The sequence below is a fragment of the Cyprinodon variegatus genome, unplaced genomic scaffold, assembly GCF_000732505.1.
Source record: "Cyprinodon variegatus isolate N-32 unplaced genomic scaffold, C_variegatus-1.0 Scaffold0, whole genome shotgun sequence".
Lineage (NCBI taxonomy): Eukaryota > Metazoa > Chordata > Actinopteri > Cyprinodontiformes > Cyprinodontidae > Cyprinodon > Cyprinodon variegatus.
In genome coordinates this window covers 2,902,460-2,927,585 of record NW_015150453.1, presented here as the reverse complement: position 1 = coordinate 2,927,585, position 25,126 = coordinate 2,902,460, and the positions used below count along the sequence as shown (strand labels likewise).

Genomic DNA, 25,126 nt, shown 5'->3' with positions numbered 1-25,126 from the left:
TTCGTATTTTTTTCCACCCTACAGGTGACAAATAAATTTTTACAAATCAATTAAGCATGTTTTTGTATAAAAAAAATAGGTAAAAAGAAACTGTTGTTGTTTTTAATGGAGTGCTCAGTGGAAAACTGAGATATGTTTGTTAATTTAAACCAGAGGGAGAAGAAGAGTTGTTGTAAGCAGCAACCGAACCTTAAAACATAACAGCTGATCATACTTGGTGATCAAGTTTAGAAGAAAAAACTTGAGTAAGGTGAAATTATTTCGATCATTTTTTGTTCTAACTGCAGCGAGCATTAGATATGACTGTAGAGTAGAAGTGGAAGTAGAAGGCTGTTTGGAAGATCAGGAAAAATATTTCCTGTTTTTTCCTCACCAGATGCTTTTTAAGGACAGTTAAAAAAAACAAAAAACAAGCATATGGAAAGTGTTTGTGTACTAAAAAACTATTTGGATGTTTTTCAATAAAAACTGTTTTGAAACAAACTGGAGACACTTCAGTCCTGTTAAAAAACATCCAACTCATTCTGCTCATTGTTGTTTCATTTTATTTTAGTTTTTACCGTTTATACGTATTACAGTTAAAATCAGTCAGAGTTTTTCTCAGCCTTAAGATATTAGAAAGAATTTAAAGTCATTAATTTATCCAAAAGACAAACTGAATTTTGTAGATTAGAGGGAAGATTAGAAAAAAAAATGAAAACAGAAGAGTAAAAAAAAAGAAATATCAATTTATTGAGAGGGCTTAAAAAGAGAGTGACAGAGAAAGGCCAAAAAACAACATAAGAGAGTTAGTGAGTGTGCTTTAAAATTTCATTTTTGCAAAAGAAACCAGTGCAGATCAGTTCTGCCCCCTAGAGGCAGATCTGTGTGGGGTGTGTGTGTGTGTGTGTGTGTGTGTGCGTGTGTGCGTTATCTTATGGAAGAGAGGGACATCCTGTGACAGTGACTCAACACTTCCTTAAAGCACACACACACACCTTTGCACACAACCCAAGCACAAGTATACCCAATTTATTTTTACAAATTTGAGTTAAAAAATGTGATTTTAACAGAACTAATCAAACTCCAACCCGGTGATTATAATTAACAGAAATGTTTATTTTGATTAAGAAATAAAGTTATGTATTTAGTTTTGCATGTAGGGGGAAGGTTTTATAGCTTTTCAGGTGAAAGCTGTATGAGAAGTTGTGAGTGGGTGTGGCCTCCAGTGATAGAGCAAGGAGGGAGAGAGAAAGAGGGAGGAGATGTTGTTGCATTTGATAGGAGACTCCACACACACTCAAAGACACTTGAGAGCTTGGTGTGGAGTATCAGCACTCAGAGTGGGAAGGCAGAACAGGAGAGCTACACCTGTCCTACACAAGACTCCTATCCTCACAGGCAGCCTTCCATAGAGGATCCCAGTGGTCGTCCCTATGTGTGGATGGGACCAAAGTTACACGGTGAGTACAGATCAGCTTTACTTTTCATAATAAAAAAAAAAAAAAGCTAATCTATAGAACAGTTTTGCAGTTTTTTCTGAGCTTAATTGATGTGGACGTGTTACATTTAATACTTTGTAAAAACTTTATGATTTAAAGTAAAAGTTGTGAAGTCCAAAAACAGAGGCGCTACATCAAATCAGATATTTTTCAACCCTTTATTCTATATTTATCTACTTTTAGAGCTGATTTAAACATAATTTCTTAAGCTGCTTTAAAATAAGTTTGGTTATCTGTTTCATTATTGAACCTTTGCAACTTTTTGGGCCTTTTAGCTGCATTTTTTCAGGTCTTTCGTGGATTTATTTATAAAATTGTGTTAAATTAGCATTTTTTTTTAATTATTTACTGAATTTATTAGTCATCATAACTGTAAGGATTTAGTTGTTTTTTTCCTTTAATTGTATAGAATATATTGCCTTCATCAATACTGATTAATAGTAAGAGGATCAAAGTTATTTTCAGTTTCTTTCTGATTAAATCATCCTTACATGTTAAAGTTGATTTAAATTTGTAATTGTTCTGACAATGTGCAGGCTCAGCTTTGAAATGTGTTCAGTTGGTCTAAATACACGAGAGATGAATTGTTTCTTGGTTCTTAGTTTCACTATTAGTTTTCGATGCTGCAGCTGTTATGCAAAGGCAGGATTCGGGGTTTTGCTAAGGGCAGAGATATTGAAAAATACATTTTCAAATGTCATCATTGTTTTGATTGAATTCATTTCAAAGGCAAATAAAGCGAGAACTTGCTGCTCTGTGAGTTTGCAGCTGCTCTCTGGAAGAAAGAAAGATATTTCCCTTTTAGGTTTACTAAACAAATAACAGATAATGAACTTTTAGTTGTTTTTTTCTATTTGTTTTCAATAAATAGAGACACTTAAATGAACTTTAACTCATGCTTTAAAGATTATATTCTTTTTATGTGACTCCCAAGCAAAGGAGGTCAGTTCTGCAAAAACCTAGAAGACTTTTTTTTTTATTTGCTATTGAAATTAAATTTAAAGGAAGCAAACTTATCTTTTAAAATCCCTTTTCAGCCAGTTAGTTATTTTGTTCTCGGGATCACAAGCGCATTCGCTTCAGCTGGAGCCACTTGGATGTGAAACCGTTTTCTTTCTTGTGGCCTGGGATAATTTCTCAGATCCAAGTGTGGTCACCGAAGATCTGTCGCTTTCCGCTCTTCAGCGTGGGACAAGCAGCATGTTTGTCCCCTGTGTGGATTTCTGCTCCTGTGTGTGTGGGATTGTCTTGGGTGGGATCGTGTTTGAAGTTTTGTTTGCACTGCCATGGCCCCCCAAATGGAAAAGTTTTTTTGACGCTCCCTTCCTCATCACTTCCCACCCGCCTCCCCCTTGTCCATTACCAACACACACATTTAGACAAGAACACACACGCCGGGAGTTGGGATGATTTGCCGGTTCCGCTGCTTTGCCACTCTGCTTCCAATTTTAGCTTCATTCAGACACAGACAGCATTTCCTTCCTCCGTCTTCAACCCCTGGGAGATACGGGGAAGGAGGGGGCGAAGAGCGCGGAAACATGGGAATTATTACTTTTGTAATGTCAGAGTAAATTACGCATCTTTTACAGAAATATTAGTAGAATACAGTTGAACTGCCTAAAAGGAAACATTTTCTTTGAGTCATTAAATAGAGAAGTGAAAAGGAAAGAGAAAAAAAAATGCTGATTAACAGGTTTGATTGAGGCATATTTGGCTTATCTTGGAAACTATAATAGTCAGAATAGTGTCTCATCTTCCTGTGCATAGAAGTAGAACAAAATCTGTATGAAACTGAATATTGACAGAAAAGTTTAGTCTTTTATGGGTCAGTTGTCTAGAAAGTTTTGCTGTATTTAAGAACAGTAGTTGGTCTGATCTCTTATGTAATACAAACGGATAAACATTGCATCACAATAAAATATTCTGTAAGTATAGGAAAGAACATAAATAGAAGGAATCAGATTCAGTCATTGTTTCATTGAGGTTATGCATCAATGAATTGTTTCCCAAAGAAGGTCCCATTTAGTCAAAACGGCTGACAAGACGCTAACTGCCTGATCCTTTGTGAGCTTTGTGTGTATGTGCGCGTGCACATGTGTTTGTGTGTGACAACAGCATTACTCAGAATTGCCCCCCCACCCACCCACTGAGTCACCACACATAATAATCACAGATCTTCCTCTCTTCTCTTTGTCTCTATTCATCACTGTATTTTATCGTCCATCATCTTGATTTTTCTCTTTCTTGCCTCCTTTTTACTACTTATCAGCTCTTTCCTCCCCTTTCATATCCTTATCTTTTTTTTTTTTTTTACTTGCTGTATTCTTAGCTTCCTTATCTTGTATTTTGTGTTTTTCTGCTCCTGCTTGTCATGGTACCGTCTTGTTTTTTCCATTTTTTTTACTTTCTATTTTATCCTAGCTTCATTGCCTTTCACTTCCAGAAGTTTTATTTATACATATGTTTTGTCTTGTAAGGCAGAGATGATAAATAACCTTCTTCCTCTGTCTTACCCCATCCAGGCGACCTCTCATAGCTCGGCCATGTTGACCAGTGAGGGGGCGCACACTATGGAGCAAGACGATACAAACCACAAGATGGCCTCCACAGCTACGAGCACGGGTTCGGACGGAGCAGAGACCATGACCGACACCGACGTGGACATGGAGATGGAGATGGAGGAGGCTGACATGACACAGTGGACGGAGGCCGAGTTTGAGGAGAAGTGCACATACATCGTGAAAGACACGGCGTGGGAGGCGGGGCCAGACGCTGACGTCACGATGACAGCGACCAGAGCAGAGGCGTCGCTGCCCAGAAACCTGGTGCTCAAACACCTGGCAGGCACCAAAGAGGTCAGACTCTCATACAGACAGGAAAACTTTCTCCCCAGTCACAACTATTCACACACGTAGAGGCAGAAAAGGCCATCTGTACATTAACAGGAGAATGAGTCAGATGTGGGTCATGAAACAGAGAGCAGAGGGGCGGTATGTCTCCTTTTAAATGCTCACACAGGCACAAAGGAATGTGTGTGAGTGGGGATATAAGGTGACGGAAGCACAATTTACGCAAAAACACGTTTCATCATCTTGGTTCTGCCTGTTAAACCTCATATATCAGCAGAGAAGATTACAGTGATCAAATCTGATCCTGAACAGTTTGTCATGTTCCAAAAACCTCCAACCAAGGTGAAAATACTCAGGCCAGCTGCCAGGGGGCGCTGTGTAGCACCTTTACATGCAACTGGCATGTACACTTTTTTAATAGTGATAAGAGTAGGTTATTATAAACTTGTCATTTAGGAATTGGAATTTAAAACATTAAATATTTATTTCTGCTCATAATCTTCCTTATTCAATTAAAAACCACAACTCATTTTTTGAATACAATTGAAATACTTTCTTTATTTCGATAGTAAATCAGTCAAAGAGTAAAACAGAAGCAGGGGTTGGATAATCTAGATCAAAATAATACACTTTTAAAGTGTTAAAATGGAAAAAAGAAAAAAAAGCAGGCTTATTGCTTCTATAACTAATATTATTTACTTTTTTTTAAATATTTCTGATGTTTTGGGATTTTCTCCTGACCGTTTGCACTAGAAAAAAAAAAGTGCATGACTCCAGGTCAAAAGGTTTCAGCTGTGTCAATTTTGGCTCTGTGAATTTATCAGTGAAACGGTGTGATCACATCGATTTCCTCATCAGAGCCTTATCAAAAGGAAACTTAGGTAAGAAGGGGAAGGAGAGTGTTAAAGAGGAGCGTGTTTTGCTTGCAAACTGATACACTATCAACTTAACATATAGTGTCACCAGGAGAGGAAGAATGTAACAAGCTGATTAAAGGAGACTGCATTTTGGTCAGAAGAAAGAAGATGAAAGTTTTGTTAAAAAATAAAAAAAAATTTACAAATAAGACAATAAAGAGCTAAAGTTGTTGCACTCGCATTACCCTAGCCTCATGCCTGGTCCTCTGGAGGGAAAAGAGGAAAAGGGTATTTCCCATTTCACCAGGAGAACAAGGGGTTTAGGAAAGACTCGTGTTTGCGTGGGTTTAGTGAGAAAAACACTGTGCAAGAGTTTCTCTTCCATCCATGGCTGAAGTCTAGCATCAATTCTCTTTTCTATCCTCACCCTTCTTTTTCTCAATTTATCCTTTGAATAAATCAAGCAGTAGAGAGGGGAAAAAAAGAGAAAAAAAACATATTTTTAGTTTCGAGGTTTTCGAGTGTTCCCTCTGAAGTGTCTGACGAGGCAGTGGTTTGGGTTGGATCAGGTGACAGTGGAGGTGTGAGAAAATAAAAGAGATTAGAAAAGTGAAAGATTTTTTTAGCTATTCTTAAACCATATAAAGGGAGCCGAGGTGATGTGAAGTGTACCTATCATTCATTAATCATCTTTGCCGACACCTGGCTGATTGTGTGTTCCTGCGTCTGAATTAAGGCTTAATGAGACTTGACACTGATGGATGTGCACAACAGTTTGCTGGAAAAGAGGCAGACTTCCCCATATGTAACATACACACTCTTTACCTGTGTGCCGGCATGCAGGTGGTCGGGGTGAGCAGCAGGGAGTACATCCCCAAAGGAACTCGCTTCGGTCCCCTGGTGGGCGAGATCTACACAGCCGACAGTGTCCCAAAAGACGCCAACCGGAAGTACTTCTGGAGGGTGAGTACGCCGGCTCAAAACACACACATTTCCTCAGAAGCCGGAGGGACCCCTTCCTGTGACGTCTCACACTTCAAAAAGCAGTCAGTTGAACAGGAAGCAGGGCTCGCTGTTTTTCTCTCTGTGTGGGGATGTGATGTCACCTTCACAAAAATAACATGTCACACTCAGGTTCCTGTAAATCCAACACGCACTCGTACAGAGTTAAAGCACGCTCCATCACTACCGGTAACTGACACTGAGACGACACACGCTCACGAACCACCTACATGGTCGCTACCTACACACTCCCTGGTGTGTGTGAGTGTGTGTGTGAGCCTGTGTGTAGTGGGTCTGACTCGCATGAGAAGAAAAAGTGTAACCACAAGCAGAAACTTAAGTCATTAAGGTTCCATTCATTCTCATATCTCACTTTCTCACACGCAGCGAGATGAGAGAAACGAGAGGTAGAGATAGGGGGAGAATGAAAAAGAAACACACAGGGGGAGGGTAAGGGTGGTAGGTTTAAAATGAGTCGGTCCTTCCTTTCCCTTTTCAATATAAAAGAGGATCTCCTCCTCTGTGATAGACTTTCTGTCTGGCTTTTCTGTGCCACACTGAAGGTGATGAAGACAGAGCGAGATGGTAAGATACGAAAGAGGAAAAAGGGTTAAGAAGTTTGGATAAGTTTACATACTACTACTTTACTTCACTGGATTTGTTAAATAAATGTTCATCTGATTTAATTCACATTAATTTACACATTTTATCAACATCTGTGCCTCACCGAAAGATTTACACTAGGATGGCACAGTAGGTGATTTCAATGTCCTCTGATGATTTACACTCTTGCTCTTTTCTTTTTTCATTTTTTTGCTCTCCTGATTTGAAAGAATGTAGGTAAATAAAAATAAAAAACTGTATTAATAAAAATGGACTTCATTTTCTTTCCCTGTAGATCTTTGTGGATGGTGAGTTTCACCACTTTGTGGACGGTCTGGATGAGACGCGCTCCAACTGGATGCGGTACGTGAACCCGGCCAAGTCGGCAGCAGAACAGAACCTGGCGGCATGCCAGAACGGCATGGAGATTTATTTCTACACTGTGAAGCCCGTCCCAGCTGGCGCTGAGCTGCTCGTCTGGTACTGTCGAGACTTTGCCCGCCGCCTGAGATACCCACCATCGGGCGAGCTAATGATGGAAAAACTCAGTGAGTTCAACAACTTTCTTTATTTAATCAGTCAAATGGAAGATTCCTTCTGTGCTCTTGAATTTAAAAGCTCTTCTAGAGATCAGGAAGTTTTCATTTAAATCCTAAGGGAGTGACCGACTTGCATAGCAAACATTAATCCAATCAGCCATGCCTGTCCATGTGTCTTGGATGTGTCCTGTTGCCGCTATTAAAGCCTGTTTTTGAGTGTAGCTATGTCTCCTTCCTCTCTCAGCGTTAGTCTGTCATTATCTCGCTCTCTCTGTCTCTCTTAAACACACACACTTACAAAAGTACAAGACCAACATCCTTTCATCTCCCTCAGTACCATCACTGTACTCTTGTGTGTGTGTGCCAGTGACAGTGTAATTACACACAGGGGTATACGGCCCCTAATGCCACAGTCCTACTTAAAGACCAACCTTTTAACATAAAAAGTTTTCAAACACACGCAGTATTGCTCAACTTCAATAAAAGCAACACAGACAAAGTGCTTTAGCTTGATTCTGTCTTCATTATTCATTTTTATGTAGAAAAAAAGTCAGCTTTAGTTTATCCGTCCTTTTTTTTTCAAATAATAAGAAGCATATTTGCAAGTTTTATCAGAATCAGGTTCATTGGCCATGTAGGTTTGCACTTACAAGGAATTTGACTTGATGATGTCAAGTTTTCGTCATGTTTCTGTGGTTTTTCTTTTGAACATCAGAATAGTTTGCATTACAGGCAGATTTTTACAAAGCAGTCTGACTGAGCGTGTCCCCTTTTGCTAAGCTGATCAAAGAGTGGGAGAGCTCGGAGGAAAACAAAGCCTTAGAGCAGGAGCTGAGTGGTTTCCAGGTGTGACTGGAGGCTAATAGCAGTCTTAAGGTGGCAGAGGAACCAGCACACCCAGCCAGAGTGGCTCCACTACCCAGGGAAAAATGCGCATGTCCCGGGGGACAGAAACAGGAGGGATCCCCTGATCCCCCTCCTTTATCTCAACACATTGTGAACTTACTATATGAGTTGTCTTTAATTAGCCTCATCTGTCATTTGAGCCCCCGCAGGTCTTTGCTGACCTGTAGCTGACTTTAAAATACATTTTTCTACCTGGATTTTTTTTTTTTTTTCAGCGCTCTTTTCTCTGTGCCCAAGAGCTTTAAGTTTCAAGGCTTTTCCTCTTTTTTTTTCTCAGTTATCTGAATTTACATGTCTAAAATGAGTATAACAATCGTCTGTTACAGCGGTTTGCAAAAGAGCGAAGTAAGAAATAATCTTACTGGCTGAGTAAAACCAAGAGAACCACAATCTGTCTGACTAAGTAACGTTAGACTGAAACTCAGTTAAAGGGCAAAAGGTAAAAGACAAGGAAGCTGGCAAGATAAGTCGTTTTCATTGCATATGATGAATATGAATAATTTGCAAACTAATAGTTGAGGCTGGATGTCTGCTATCTAATGTTTCGTGTTTAAATGTCAGAGGCAGGGGAGCGTGGGTTTAAATGAAAGTAATTTGGAACAGCCTGGTTTCCTAATCACACATGGACAAGATGTTTAGTGGATTCCTACTTTTATTTTAATGCCTTACATAAAAACTTGTACAGCTTGATCCTAATGTGCATTTCGGGATGTCAAAACCACAAGCTTTAAAGTATTTAAATGTATCCGACATAAAAGACCAACACAAAGTAATGCAACACAACTATAAAATGGATGAAAACGATCAAATTTGTGCACATTTGCAATAACCTATAAATACAGTTCAGGGTAACCAAGTTTCTTTCAGAGATAACCAAACAAGAAAATATGGGTCATTTGTAAATACGTTTTAGAGAGCTTTAAAATAGGGTTAGACTTTACAACATATCCTCAACTTGCCAGGCGTCAGAAAATGAAAAGAATGTTGAGCAACTAGAAATCTACCAGGACAACTTGACCTTTGCAGCCTACGCTGAAAATTCTTTGTGTTTTAATAAAACAGAAAATGAACAAGAGGCTTTAAAACTAAATCCTTCACATAAAACATACACTGTTTTATGCTGGGGGACTGCTTTCTTAAAAAACAAATGTACATGTCTAAACAAAAATCAATTGCAAATCTGAGGCAAGAGTTGATATGCAACCTATTTTAGGTAAACATGAGTGATTTAGCAGAGCACTGATGGGTGAAGTCTCCAGAATGTACGTGTGTGATGCTGCTAGAGAAAATCACTATTATATTTCCAGTTATTAAGCATAATCTTAACATAAGGAGGTGGTTCAATACAAATGCTTTGCGGATTTTTTATATAAAGCTATTTTGTGTTGTCAACCAAATAAAATCCCAGTGAAATACATTGAAGTTGAATAGATCAATACATCATTTCCACCTAATATTAATATATTTCGTAGCCCTCTGCACACACGGACAACACGGCTCCTTACACATAAATAATTTTTTAGTTTTTTTTTTTTTTATGCAAAATTTGGCCTGTTCTCTTAAGGGGGGCGCCGAAGTTTCCGGCCCAAATTAGATGACATCCTGTATCACATTCCTAAATGGTGGGAAGAGACACCAACTGTTGCCTGTATCATTTCTCTCTGCATTGCCTCTTTCCAGTACAGTCATGACAAAACCAGACATGTGTGTATGTGTGAGTAAAATGACTGAGCACGTATCGCTGTCTCACTCCCTCACTTTCTCCTCTTCCTACTTCTCTCGCTCTTATTGCTGCCGTCATCTTGCATTCTTCAAGTTTTAGCACTCGAGAGCACCTGTCATCCATGTGAGTGTGTGTGTTTGTGTCTTCAAAGATACTCAAAGAGCAGCCTCTCTTCCCACACTCAGGCTACTATAAGGGCGACATGCCGACACATTTACACCCTCCTTTTCATCTCAAACATATGCAAGCTCACACATAAGGAGCTCGTATGTGTGTGGGGGTGTGTGTGTTTGTGTCGGCCAATAACTCTGATATATACGTGCCACTTAAAGAGACCTGAGAGGAGACAGAGGAGGGTTTGGCGGGGCTGCACCTCCCATCCACTCGGCTGACTACTTGAACTTCCTGGCAGAAGGGCCCTGTTGACAGATTGATATCTCCAAGATGGCTGACCTGTTTGTTTTTTAAAAGAGGGATGGAGGGAGGAGGAAGAGGAGGAGGAGGAAGGCTAACTGATAACCCCAGTGTTTACACACTGCCGTTATTACTGGTGAAAGGGTCACTGACTGAGTGTGTGTGGGAGGTGAATAATAGGGGGAAGAGAAGTAAATTTCACCAGTGCTGCATTTGGGATTTTCTTTGACAGCCTCCATTTCTCTCACACACTTTCTCACATGCACACACACACATACTCCCCTCTGGGCGACCTCATGGTTAAAAAGTTAGCCGGGCACTAAAGGAGCTTTAAGATAATAGACTGATGCATTTTAAGGCTCTTCTGTGGCAATTTAGCAGCCGAGATGTGCAGCTAACTGACATCCAGGGGCTTTTAGAATGCGTGTTAGCAAGCTCCCCTCCCTAATCTGCTCTTTCATCATGAGGAGGCAGCAGTAGGTGTGAGTGACTAAAGAGAGGAAGCTGTTTAATTTACCCTTCGACCTGGAAACAATAGCAAATGGCCAGGAAAAGCTGGTGCGTATGAGCTTGATCAGGAGTGTGTGCAAGTTGTTCAGAAGAGGGAGAGTCAACAAATCAGACAGAGGCCTTTGTCTGCAGGCGCCTCCGTGTGTGTGTGTACCTTGTCACAGGGTGCGGGGCGTGTCGGTGTGTGCTCTGGGGAGGGCAGGTGGAGGCCAAGCTTTTTCTGAGGATATCAGCAGCAGGAAACCCTCCATCATTCCTGTCTGTCTGTCTGCCACCATTCTGATTTTATCTTGATTTTATAGGCAAACACGCATCACATGCCCGACAAACACAAGCCCCAAAGGCAGATGTCACGCCTCACTTCCTGTGGATTGCTCCTTACCTTGCCCCTCACCCTCGTTTATCACTTCAGTTGTCCTAATTAGTTCATTGAGTTAGTTATGGTGTTCATTCTTTCACTACAGTTTTTTATATAACTTTAAATCATATCAAATGCCATCACAAGGTGCTTTACATCTGGTCCAATTCAAATATAGTTATGAGGAACCTAAATCAAATATGTTTCTATCATTCGTTCTTTTATCTGTATTTTATAGAAAGATTTTTTTTAACTATAATATGTTGAATGATTCAGAGAAAAATCTGGTTTTAAGGTAAAAGTTTACGTAAAACTAAGAAAATGTGTTTGATTTAAAGGGCTCAAGCCTATATGTTGAGATAATTATGCTAATATTGTCTGCTTTGTGATAACGTTTTTCTTTTTTTTGTCTTTACAGAGCAGTCACTTATGGAAGTTAAGCAGCAACAGGAGGACAGAGAGGACAGCCCAGTTGAAACATCCAGTACATCTCCTGTCTCAATGACTCCCAGTCCGCCCAAGAGGGAGCACAGCGTCCTGTCTATTCTGCGTGGCACCAACACATCCTCCTCTGCCCCTAAAAGGGAGCCCAGCCGCCCTCTCCCCACACGGCCACTTTGTGCCGATAGCCCGGAGCGGCCCCTGTACCCCCTCGCCCGCTACCCGACGCTCAGGCCCCATTTTCCCCTCCCTGAAGACATGCTCAAACCCAACCAACTCGGTTACCCTTCAACTCATTCCCCTGGCAAACAGTCCTCAGCAACACCAAGCCCCTCTGCAAGAAGCAGCCCAGACACCAGCCCTCATAGTAGCCCCTCTGGTCCAGCATTATCACCAGCTTCTTTTTACCCATACCCTGGTTACTCCCCTCCATCTGCCCCACTCCCTTCTTCATTCTACCCCCCTGGGCCCCAGTACTCTCGTTACCTCCTACCCCATCATTACCCTCTACACGGAGGTGGCGTCCCGGCTGTGGGAGGGATATTTCCTAGGATCTACCCAGTCTACAGCAGCCTATTGCCCCCTCATTTGCCCCTCCTGCCTTCTGACACTGCAGCGAGGCGCCTTGTTATACCTGAACCTGTGCACCCCTCCTCAATCTCTGCCAACAGAGACTATTTTCTGCCCGGGCCACGAAGTGCCTTCTCAACTGCAACTTCTTTGAGGGACAAAGCGGGAGCCCACAGCTCTTATCCTGGACACCCTAACTCACACGGACCAGCTCACACTCCGTCCAGCAGCTCCCCAACTGCCGGCACAGCACCACCCAGCGAGCAGGTGCCAACCAAGCCTACCTCAGCCCTCGTGGGAAACACTATTGAACGTCACCCAGATGAAGAGGCTATCAATCTGACCAAAATGAAGCGTGGCGCAGGGTCAGCGGGCTACAAGGCGTTACCTTACCCTCTGAAGAAGCAGAATGGCAAAATTAAGTACGAGTGCAACGTGTGCAGTAAGACCTTTGGGCAGCTGTCAAACCTGAAGGTAAGACATCCTGTCTGCTGATCTGATTTATTACCTTGTTATCATTCCTACACTGTAAAGGACTTTCAGTGCAATCAGTAGGGAGTAGAGTATGTTTTTTGTACGTTAAGGACTAAAGTGTGCCTCCTGATGAATCAAGGGTATTATCTGATAAATACCTAAGCACATCTGCTCTTTATTTCCCGTTTACTCATAGGTTCATCTTCGGGTGCACAGTGGAGAAAGGCCATTCAAATGTCAAACCTGTAACAAAGGCTTCACTCAACTCGCTCATCTGCAGAAACACTACCTGGTTCACACTGGGGAGAAACCACATGAATGCCAGGTGAGATAAGATGCTCTAAAAAAAAAACTGATTTTACTGTGGAGTTTATTTGTAATTACTCACAGGTAGCTTTAAGCTGCTTAAACGTAGCTAATGTCATCTCTTTTTTTCAGGTGTGTCACAAACGCTTCAGCAGCACCAGCAACCTGAAAACCCACCTGCGCCTTCACTCAGGGGAAAAGCCCTATCACTGCAAACTCTGCCCAGCTAAGTTCACCCAGTTTGTTCACCTCAAGCTGCACAAGCGCTTACACTCCCGTGAACGCCCCCATAAATGCCCCCACTGCCACCGCCACTACATCCACCTGGTTAGCCTGCGACTACACCTCAAGGGTTACTGCTTGGCGGCAAGCTCCGGTTCCGGTAGTCCGAACGTTTCGAGTCAGGCTGCCTTGGAGGAGGTGCATCGCGCCAATGATGAGATCGAGCGCTTCGATATCAGCGAGCATGCCGAGCGACTGGAGCAACTGCAGGGAGGTGTGGAGATGGATGGGATGTTGGAGAAACAGGTCTTGGGGATGCTGTGGAGGGAGGCCGACCTCAAGTCCCCTAATTTCCATCCCAGTTACAATAGCACTGGCAGTGAACTTCTGTCTGCAGGTTACGGTGCGTTTGAGTCCCCGAATGAGACGTCAGTCATCAAAATGCACCATAGCACCCCCATCCCAACACTTGCTGCTAGCATTACTGTCAAGCAGGAGTCAGAGGAACGTGCGTAACAGACTCTTTTTATGTGCAAGACACATGAAAAATAGATTTTGGACTGCATGGTGGACTTGTTGCCAGGAGCAACAGCTGTAAATAAGTAATTATCTATTGCTATCCCCATGAACATGCCAGGCTTAGAACCTATCAGGGACTCACACACTCAGGGCTGCAAGAGACAATGTCCCATGACTACTTAGTGGTGTTACCATTTATTACTCCAAGACAATCACCAAAAAAAGTTTGTGTTTTTTCTTCAGTGTAATTAATATAATTCTAATATTGTTGTTAACGTGAATGATTTTGTCTTTTTTAAACATTTTGTGTTTTTGATAAATTAGTTGTTGTATAATCTAACTTATTATACATTTATTTGTTGTCTTTAAAAGCAATAAGCGAACGATTTGCTGACTATTAGGGTGACACATTATTTCTGTTTATGTTGATTTGTTTTTTTTTTTGTTTTTTTACTGTGGCAATTTCTCTGTAAATAGTTACGGTTTTTGTTGCCCATATTTTTTCTCCTCTGATTAATTAATGCAGAGGGGTCCCTTTTTTTTAGGGCTTATCTATTTAAATCTTAAAAACCAAAGTAGCAGGTGAAAATAAGCAGAAAGCCTTGCCTATGTGCAGCACATAAATTAGTTCATTTCCAAAGAGCTTTATTTTAGTCTGGATCCCTTCCCTGAAGTGTCTAGGTCCTTTTTCTGAATTTAAATGAGACAAAAAAGGGCTTTTTTGTTTGCATTTTTTTTTTCACAACAGTTACCTCAGTGTGGATGTGATGATGTGTGTGTCTGTGTGTTCAAAGGGACAGCTGAAGGTGGGAGTTTTTTTTATTTATTCAATTTATTCTACTTGAAGAAGAATAAACCAAACTGAACTGGAGAGCAGCTCTTCATGCGGTCCAAAGAAGCGGCACGGCCCGCTTAAAATGTAGCACATAACGGACTCAGGAAGCTGAATAGCCGTCATTTCCCCTGTTCTTCCCTTTTGTTTTCTAATTTCATTTTTTTTTTTTTTGTTGAATACTTTTTGTACCCATCTGGGATTTAAATTTATTTGGCTTAAAAAAAACAAAGTTCACTTGGCTTTATTTTCCAAAAATAATCTAAACAGGGAAAGAAGGACTAAGAAAATGAAAATGCCCAAGAAGGGAAAACTTACGTTGCGATGATGAAGTGTTTGCTCCTGTTTTGTATGTATATATATTTTATTTTGATGTTGCTGTCATTTTTGTTTTATATTTTTTTAGAAAACAGCCCCATTCATCTGCTGCCTTGTTAAGAACACCTAAGCACCTCGGCCCTCTTTTATGCACTGCCCCACCCACCCCCACCCCCGTTCTACTTTATCCCCTCAGTGCCGATGCTTGTATCATATACACTGTGTACAGTATCTGTAAAACTGGTCAAAACTGCATTAAGACCTTGCTTAATGTTACTACAGCAGCTGTGATTTTCTGTAGCAGGTGCACTTCAACAACCTGAAGTTGATATTACTTTCATTATGTTTCAAATGTTCGACCAAAGCTTTTCTCTTTCTGCCGTAAGAGCTTTAACTCCAGAGGAGAAACCCCTAAAATACCTGTCTTCTGTTTACAAACTGGTTTACAAAGTTATTTATGTGCAAAATGTCAAAAAGTGTAAATTATGATATAAATGCTCACTGCTCTAATCTAAACTCTAACGACTCTGTGGCTTTTTTTATTTATTTATTTTTGTTATTTGAAATAGGAAAATAAAACATGCAAGCACAAACAAAACAATATAAAAAGACTCATGTTAAGACATTACATGATTGAATAACCCACTTAATGATGTCATTTTAACAGGTGTTTCCAGTCAGCCAAATTTCCTACTCTAAGCAAGTGAAAATAGCCTTTTTTTTTTTTTTGCAAACTCACTGGCGGTGCTCAGCAAAAGTTAAAGGAGCAGCTGCCATTTGCTCTTAACAGTTTAAAAAAAATAACACCAACAACTTCTGTCACGTTTCATTTAAAATAACATTTACAGGAGGCTAGTTTAACAAAAGGGGGAAAAAGATCACTTTTAAAAGTATAACTGTTTAAAACCTTTGAAGAGCGTGAAATCAGTTACCAGCCCACAACTATAAATAAAGTTATATCTTCTATATAGTATAAACTGTAGTTACCAACAATATTCACAAATTCCCTCCATTCATCCATCTTCCTCAGGTTGACAGTGGGGTTGGTGCCCATTTCCAGCAGCCTATGGGTGATAGGCGGGGTACACCCTGGACAGGTCACCAGTCCATCACAGGACAGAAACACAACCATGCAAACACACACTCACAGCTAAGGGCAATTTATAGACACTAATTTACCTAACAGACATGTTTTTGGACTGTGGGAAGCAGCAAGTCCCCTATTCTGATCTTATATGTGTAAAAAATTAAATAGGCCCAAACTGAGTTGTGGCTGCTATTGCATTTCTTTTCATAAAAACATAAAGTCTTTGCTTTAAAATCAAAAACTTGGAAGTTTTTTTAAACAAAAAGGGTCACTGTAGTTTTCGAAATGTAGCAACTTGTTTTTAACATTGCCAAACTTGTTTTACAGCTGCACTAATTAACAGTAGATCAGCCGACTTCCTGTTTGTTGCTCAGAGATAAACACACACCTCTACTGGAACAAAGCCACAAAGCTTTGTTTTGTTGTTTTTTAAATTCAGAATCAGGTTTCTGAAATGCTGCCAGCCGCGATTATGAGATACAAAGAGGGAAATGAAACATTTTATCTGTTTGCATGTAGAGGTATTATGGTGCAAAGTTTATTTTACCTAATTTAGCAGGAAGGATTTTCCTCATCTGCTCATATTGGTTCATGTTAGGTCAGCTTTCTTTACTTTAAGGTTTATATTTCTTAAAGAAAGTTAGGTTTATAGTTTTGGATGCCACCAGACCAGTGTTTGAGCTAGATCACAGTCTAAAAGCATGCATAATATTATGGATATTTTCTCCCCCAGGGCCACCAGAGTGAAATGACATTATTCTGGTTTTGGTTTGGGGGTTATTGTAACTTGTGTTTTGTACGTCACCAGAGCAGAAGTTTTTCCCGTGTGGCTTTAAATCCAGCAGTAGGAGGAGACCTTTGAAGGATGAAATGTTCTCACCAGGAAGAACTTTGTTCTACCTTTTTGTTTCCTGCCTTTGGCTAAAACAGCACATTTCTAGAATTTAAAGCTCACTTTTCAACAAATGTGATCTGTACATCATTTTTTAAATCTTAAATTGATTGAAATTATTCCCTATATATGAAATTAGCAAAAAAATTTTGAAAGAACGTTCAATATTATCATTCTAGGCAGGCTGGGCTTTATGCTCCTGGCGCTTTTTCATCTGCTCCTGCTCACCTGTCTAATTGGCCCAGCGGCTGATTAACGCTGATCGGTTTCACCTGGTTCCCATAGCTCTTTATGTTATTTACCTTCCCTCCCATCAGCGGCAGATTATTCAAGCTGTTTCTGTGAGAATAATTCTAGCGTTCATTTAAGTGTTTGATATTCTGATTCTGACCTGTTTTTTGCCCCTGGGTATTCATGTTTTTCATTTGTCCCTATCTGCTCTGTCAGTTTTGGACTGACTTCCCGGATTCGGTTGTTTACATGTTTTGTAGACTCACTGTGGTGTAGCTTTTGCTGTAGTTTTTTTTTTTTTTTTTTTTTATTGAAAGCGTATAGCCAGCTGTGCTTCCCTTAATAAATCCATATTGTATTTTACCCAACTACACGTAAACTAGTTGTGTGCTTCAATGCCAACAAGAGATAATTCTCCATACAGATACAAAAGATTTTAGTTGCCAATGCCCCAACCCCTGTTTAGATACTAGATGCTATTTTATAGGAGTGTCTGGATGTCTAGTGGCTAAAAAAAGTAGTGGACCCAAAATTTCCCACAATACACCTTGAAAAGTAGTGTGCATCCATGGTCACTAGACGAGCAGATATATCCCAGAATGCTTTGCAAGAGCTTTCCTTGCAAAGCATCATTGCATTTGTTTTGGGGGTGAGAGAGAACAGAGATGGTGCGGGCACCGTGCGAGGAGCCGGTGTCACATGACCAACAGGGAGCAAAAAGTAGCGGTTATCTGTCCGAATGATCAGCTAACTGAGTTCACTGTATAGTCCCCACTCAACAAAGTGACGTTTGGGCACAGCCTCTGTCTAAATTTAAATCTTTACTAAAAAAAATGTTACTCATCCTTTGAGAATCCTCCTAAATTCTTAAAATAACTGCTTTTAATGCTTTATCTCTCTGTTATTACTGTACCCAATACCACATTGTTTGGTTTATATTTCTCGTGCCGTCAGTGGAACCACCTTATAACTGAGAGCAGTGGGCAGAGCAAGTCACATGACACAGACAGGAAACCCATACAGTCTACCGGTATCTCTCACATCATAAAAAGGTGAGACGGCATGCAGAAAACCCAACTCACCATTATAGTCAAATATTAATACTATATTTCAGTAAAATTAATTAGTCAATAATAAATTTTTCTATAAAAATGCATTTGATTTAATTAAACATAAACTGTTTCATTCTCATTTCACTTCATGGTCCACAGATTCCCAAAGTGTTTCTAACAAACAGATCTATGCAAGAAATTAAAAACAGTAGGAAATAGAGGAAATGTTAAGGATTTTATCTTAAAGCTGTTTGTTGTTTTTAGAAGAACTGGCTGAAAGCTAAAAGTATAACACAAAATTGTAAGGATCCTGGGTTTTACAAAATTTTACATTTTGTATTTAACCTAATTTACAACAATAATCAAAACACAATTTTTATTACTAATAATATTTCCACCTTTATAAAAAAAAAAGTATTATAAATAGTAACAAATAATCAGTAATTGTGTTGATATTTACTTTGTTGGGGATTTTTTTGTACTGTGACAAGTGTGGACAAGCAGCAGCTACTAGGATATAATTTTTAACAGAAACCTTTGAGACAATCATTTAAAAGAACTATCATCAGGGAGTTTATGTCTGAACATCCTGAGCTTTGTATACTTTACATTCCCTTTACAGCCTTGCTTTTTTTTAATAGTTTCTTAAACTATGGTGATAAAACTGGTTCAAATAATTAATTTTAAATATTTACTCTAACCTTCTTTACTTATAATAATAATAATAATAATAATAATAATGATAATAATAATAATAATTGAACTTTATTCATCTCCCATTAGAGAAATTTACTGCTGCATTTAACCCCTTGGGTAGCAGAGGGCTGCCATTGTGTGGCCCCTGGGGGAGCATTGTGAGGTTAAACCTTTTATAGGGCAAGTTACCGTTTTTGATCACTTGCATACTCCTTACAAATGGAGTCCCCCCACTTACCTCAGTGAGGTCTAGAAGCACAAGATCTATATCCAGCCTCTCAGCAGATATGCTGCTACATGGCTGTACATCTTATTTTGGCATTTGACCCATGAGATGAGCCTTGATTGATATATTACCTACTGTAAATTAAGTCGGGAAAAAAAAGTTAAGTCAAGAAAAAAAGGTAAGAAGCTAATTGAAAAGTTAAAAAGTAAAGTTAAAAAAGTAAATAAGCCTAGATAACAATTATCAGCATTAATGCCTCTAAGGTTATGTTGTACCAAAAAGTGAGTGTTTTTTTTTTTTTTAAGATTTCTTATAGAAGCTCTTCTGTTATTTTTATTAATATATTTGGGCAAATTGGCATTTCTTGCTATTATATTGACGTTAATTTTTGTCATCAAAATATCAATATTTTTTTAATTTTACAAAGGCAATAAGGTCTTGTCCTGGATTCTGCACTGCCAAAACTATCAAGAAATATGTAAACATTTCTTAGATTAAGTGTTTTTACCCTTACTTTGAGTAGGTAAATAAAATAATTTGCCAGTGGAATTAGTCTTTTTTATTTTTAAAATAAGATAATTAGATAATATGCACTTGAAATAAGACAATGCAATTATTTTTTCCTATTTTAAATGTAAATTGTCTTTTTCCATTGGCAAAGTGTTTCACTTTCCTCCTCAATTCAAGAAAAAACGCATTTATTTTAATGGAAAATGACTTATTCGGATTTAGAGTTTTTGAATTTTAAATTTAGATTTTCAGCACATTTCACTTAGTGCCCTATAAAAAGTTAAGGGTCTTGCTCAGGAACCCAGAGTGGAGGCTGTGGGGCTCGAACCGGTTACTTGTACCCTTCTTAAAACACAAGCACACTGCTCTAACCACTAGGCCAACACTCCCCCTTACCTGAAGCTTTAGCTCAACTCAGTTTATGTATTTTATGAAAGGTTCTCCAAAAGATTTTGTATTTACAAGAAGAGCCTCCAACTCTGACGTTAGGAATAGTTTTTCAGTTATGTCAAAACACTGAAATATCGAAATATGAATACGATAATCTTTCAGTTCCTGTCAGCAAAATGCTTCCCGCAGCATGATGCTGCCACCATCATCTCTGAGATGAGGTCCTGCTTGTTAACAGATGAGTGTTTTTTGTTTTCCTTCAGTTCTGCTACTTGGAGTTCAACCTGAAAATCTCTATTCTGGTTTTATAAAAGCGAATAATTTCTAGTTTCTCCAGGTCTGCTAATCTCTCAGGAGTATTTTGGTAAAGAAAAGTGTGTGTCATTGCAAATGTTTTATCAACTGTGCTGAACATCTTAAGGATCATTAGTGGAGAATCTTCAAAATACAATAGATTGCTGTTCAAACAGTTTTGCTCGACATAACTATTCTCCCCTTTACTTGGAAGCAGTGGTGGGTGGTGCATCTGGTACCTAGGCCTTCTGGGGACACCCCTCATTTGAATCTACTTCTTAACTCTTTGACAAATTTATATATGTTTATATATATTAACATACACCATTAGGTGTCATTTTTAATAAAAGAAACTACCAATGGTATTCAAATATAAAATGTATCAAGTGTAGGTATAACTAAGAGGAAGATTAGTGTGAGGGTGAATATAGAGGTCGGTTTGCAAGAAGTCCAGTTAAGACAATCGCAATCCTCGACTCTATAACCGCAGCTTTGCCACATTTGCATCATCAGGAGCCATTCAGATTCAATATGCTTCTAATTACCAGATAAAATAAAGCATAACGCATGAAAATATAATATATCACACTCACAAGCGATGCTGATTATTTACAAACAAAATCCATCCTTTTGTCTCTGTGCAGGAAGTCTCATTATCTTCATTTAATATCAGCCATTGAAGCCAGAAAAACTCTTAACAAAAGCGATTCTAAAATGCAGATTTAGCTATTTTAATTTGCCCTAACTGACCAATCAGAGGACAGAAAATGCTGACGTAGGGGTGGGCCCTCTAGTTGGCCCAGTGGGGGAAATCTGAAATCTGATTGGTTGAAGATAATGTTCCTCACTTATATTGTTAATTTAACATCGTCCAGCACTGCTGATCTGAAGGCCCTGAGCAGATTTGATTGACTTAGCAACGCAATAAGGCTGAAATCTGATTGGACAAAAAATAGAGATACCACATAAATGTAATGGAAGCAGAGCAGCTGAGAGAAACACAACAAAATGAAGAGACTGGATAGTTTGGAATAAACTAGTGCAGCTGGATAGAAGGAAATTCAAGTTTAGGTTGTGGATGTAGGTTATTGTTTCTGATTGATTTTAGGCCAGTAGGGAAGGCTTTGAAGGCTCTGCCCGCCCACCACTTCAGGATGGTTATTGCAGGTAAAACCACCAAGAGTAAACCAAAAGAATCCTTCATCTTGATCTACTTTTGGCTCTCAAGTCTACATTTAGACACGACACAGCCATTAAAAGCATAAAAAAACAGCCCACATAGCATACAAAAAAAACCTATTTGTTAGACCACAGTCAAAGTCCTGCAGGATTCTCGTTTTACATCGTAACTTTGCCTGGTTTCAACCTGAGAGGAGGTCTAATCACCCTGAATAACGAAGAACACCTGGATGGAAAAATATATTATTATTTCAAGCGATTTCATAAAAAAAAAAATTGAAATGTAAACAAATATTCAATATCAGCAAAACACAGAAACGTTTAAAAACAGTGTATGTATGAGGACACATTTTTCTTTGTTGTTTTGTTAAGCCTTATAGCTCCCAAATTCTTGCCTTTTATCACTGAGGCCGAAGTAAAGCCGTCTCTTTGGTGGAAAGTCGTGAATGTTTATGTCTGGTCCCCTCCAATAGCAAGCTTTAAGACTAGAGCAGGAAATGGGAACACAGCTCCCAGTGCCTATGGGCTGCAGTAACTGTCGTCTGTCTTTTATCCCACCGTACAGGAGACAGACAACATGGCTCATTTCAGTGCTTCAGCTCATGTTAAATGTAGACATTTACAGACCGGAAGCTAGATGGTTATCCAATTACAAGCTTTAACTCCCTACAGTACTTATCTAAGAATTCAAAAAGAAACAATAATACCAACATTTGATAAAGTAAATTATTTAAAGAAAAATGTACAGGTAGACTTTCTTTTTAGATAACTCGTTATTAAATGTTTCCATTAAAAGAACATATAATGGAGGCCTGTTTTTGTTTGCACCAAATTTAAATTATACTTTACTAAATTTCAGACACTACAACAGATGAATTTGTCATGTAATCTTTACTGGCAAACACTTCAAATATCTTTTTTTCCAGTTTGGGTATGAGCATTGCTATTTCTTTTATTTATTTTTGTTGCATATTTTTGCACCAGATGTTGTAGTTAGGTTTGGTTTTTCCTATAATATGTGGGTTTATAACTGGCTTCAGTAAAACAATATTAAAAAGACCATAATATTATCACAACAGATAAGAAAAAAGAACGAAGAAATTTAAAATTACATTCATTTACCAAAAGATCTGATTCTGTTCTTTTATTCTAAATTATTATATTGTTCATTAAAGGTTAGTTTTAAAGTAAAAAAAAAAATAAAAAAGCTAACCACTGGACTTTGTTTTCCAAGTTTAAAGACGTTTCACTTCCCATCCAGGAAACTTTCTCAATTTAAATTGTTAGGAGTAGCCTTGGGTTCCAGGCTTATTAGATGGCCTAAACTAAAACCTTGTTATGGTCCGGAAAACATGCAAATTGCACAAAAAAAAGGTCCACCCCTTAGAAATGGGGAGGAGCTGAGGTCGTTGTTGGCCTGCAAAACCCAATACTGGCCAATGCCCATGAAAAGGGATCCAAATGGTATCTAAAAGTAGGAGCTGCAGGCTATCTGAAGGTTGTCACTCCCAGTACTTGACCATGTCAGACTTATTAACATCAGCAACATTTAATAAATAAATAAAATACAAGTGCAATTCAGATGCCAAAACCAACAGATTAGAATGACGGAGTATTCTTCCTGGCTTAACCTTTTTATTACCAAGACACGTTTTGGTTTTACATCAAATGCTCTTTAAAACATTTATTCAGCATATAATTAAACTGATAGATATGTGCTATATGTTGTCAATAACTAATAAAAAGCATATTTTATTAAAAGCTTAATAAGCTCTTATAAATAGATAAAATACAAATAAATAAATAAAGCTCACGCTATGAATTTTGGGTAATCATTTAATTTTTTATTTTTTTTTACTTAAAATCTGAATTGAAGGAATCACCTGCACTTTAAAATAAATAAATCTGAGGCATATAGGAAATGTACACTCTCGTTTTTTTTTTTCTTTTTACATTGCTCTGACTGTCTAGGAATTGTTTTGTTGTCATAATGGACTTCCTGTTTCACTTGAAAAATGATGTGACACAAAGTTCCAGTTCTTAAAAAAAATGACTCTGCAAGACAGATGCGTTTGCATCAATCATTGTTGGTATTTTTAACCCAGTTAAAAGACACTCAGCAGCACATCCTGTAGGTCAATGGTCAGTCAATGACAGAATGAATATGTGGAAAATTCCTGTTAAAACTTGTGAAGGGTTTGTGATGCTGTAGGTCTCTTTCTCCCAAAAGCCCCAAATTCTCTGTAGAAGCACATGACTAAACACCATGTGTACTTTAAAGACTAGGATAAAAGCTAGTATTTTTGATGCTCCCAAAGGCTTAGACTGTCCTTCACTCTGCTTTATTCTACTTATACTCTCCAATTTTGAATGATGCATTGTTGTATCATAAATCGTACAAGTGACCCTGTTTTTAAGTGTTTGGTCCTGGTTCTCTTCTATGGGCTCAGATTTAAAATTTTCAAACCAAAAATGACCATTGTGCACTACAGGCCCATAAATGAAAAACTAAAATAAAATACATCAAATACAAAGCATAGAAAAAAAGAAATATGAGCAGTTAATTAAAAAATATTACATAAAGATGATAATATTTCTATCGATTTTTCATCATACATCAAGTAGATATTTACGTATTTTGCATCTGTCAAAATTAAGGACAAACTATAGACTTAGACAAGTTTTATTGTGTTTTTTACAGCTCTCATGACATTTCCATTTTCTTTAAGTGCAGCAGTGATCAAATGTAAACAACATTAAAAAAACATGGTGCAAAAAAAGCAGCATTGATATGGTTAGTGTGATGCAGAGTCTGTGACATGATTTAGAGTTTTTTCAACATTCAGCTGTCTGATGGCGGATTCTGTTGGACCTGCATCGAAGGCAGCACTCGCAGGCAGCGGGGAGAACAGTCCATGGTGGGGTTGTGAGGGGTCATTGATAATGTTACGGGTTCAGGACATGCAGCGCTGGGATGAAATGTCTTTAATGGAGGGAAGATTATCTTCTCTGCTGTTCTCACCACTCTTCTCACCTTCTTCCAGTGTGCAGCTCTGCAGCCTCCACACCACAGTGAGACAGCTGGTTAGAACGCTCTCTATGGTGCTTTTGTAGAAGGTTGTGAGGATGGGTGGGGGTAGGGGGGCTCTCCTCATCCTCCGCAGGAAGTACATGCGCTTCTGTGCCCTTTTGATCAGTGAGGTGGTGTTTACATTCCAGGTGAGATTCTCTGTGTTGTGCACACAGACAACCTAATGAAACAATTATTCATATAAAATGTTTTTCAGTATTTGTTCTGCAACTCTCTATATGTTCTATGTATTATTTAAAAAAAAAAAAAATAAAGCGTTTTGATAAGAAAGTTTGAGGAATTACCTTTAAAGCCTGATTTGGACTCTACTGATCCAGAGATTTTGCATAAAAGAAAATCAGGGATCTTTCTTTCTGTTTTCCAAATTTGTAAGCTGCTATAAAAGAACTTACAATCCTGCTATCCTGTTAGCAAAAAGGGGAAGATAAAAAAAAATATTTGCAGGGGTGCCAATAATCATAGCACCAATTTTTCCACAGCAGAAATTTCACTAAAAAAGACTTGGATTGGTGTAAGATTATCTCACTACAATACAATAAAAAGCTTTTTTTAAC

The 25,126-nt window shown here is 38.8% G+C and overlaps 1 protein-coding gene across 1 annotated transcript; it reads left to right on the top strand.

Moving 5' to 3' along the window:
- Window positions 1–1,289: 1,289 nt before the first annotated feature.
- On the top strand, window positions 1,290–15,450 carry prdm1 (PR domain containing 1, with ZNF domain). Its single transcript, XM_015379039.1, has 7 exons — window positions 1,290–1,442; window positions 4,004–4,336; window positions 6,031–6,150; window positions 7,088–7,340; window positions 11,661–12,727; window positions 12,924–13,052; window positions 13,166–15,450. Exons 1-7 carry the CDS (start codon window positions 1,416–1,418, stop codon window positions 13,769–13,771), a joined length of 2,535 nt encoding a protein of 844 aa, XP_015234525.1. The 5' UTR covers window positions 1,290–1,415; the 3' UTR covers window positions 13,772–15,450.
- Window positions 15,451–25,126: the final 9,676 nt, after the last annotated feature.

Bases quoted from the DNA above. Each gene is read 5' to 3' on its own strand.
- prdm1 (XM_015379039.1), top strand. From the start codon at position 1,416: ATGTGTGGATGGGACCAAAGTTACACG. The intron at 4,337-6,030 runs GTCAGACTCTCA...GCCGGCATGCAG, and splicing joins ACCTGGCAGGCACCAAAGAG to GTGGTCGGGGTGAGCAGCAG. The intron at 7,341-11,660 runs GTGAGTTCAACA...TTGTCTTTACAG, and splicing joins GCTAATGATGGAAAAACTCA to AGCAGTCACTTATGGAAGTT.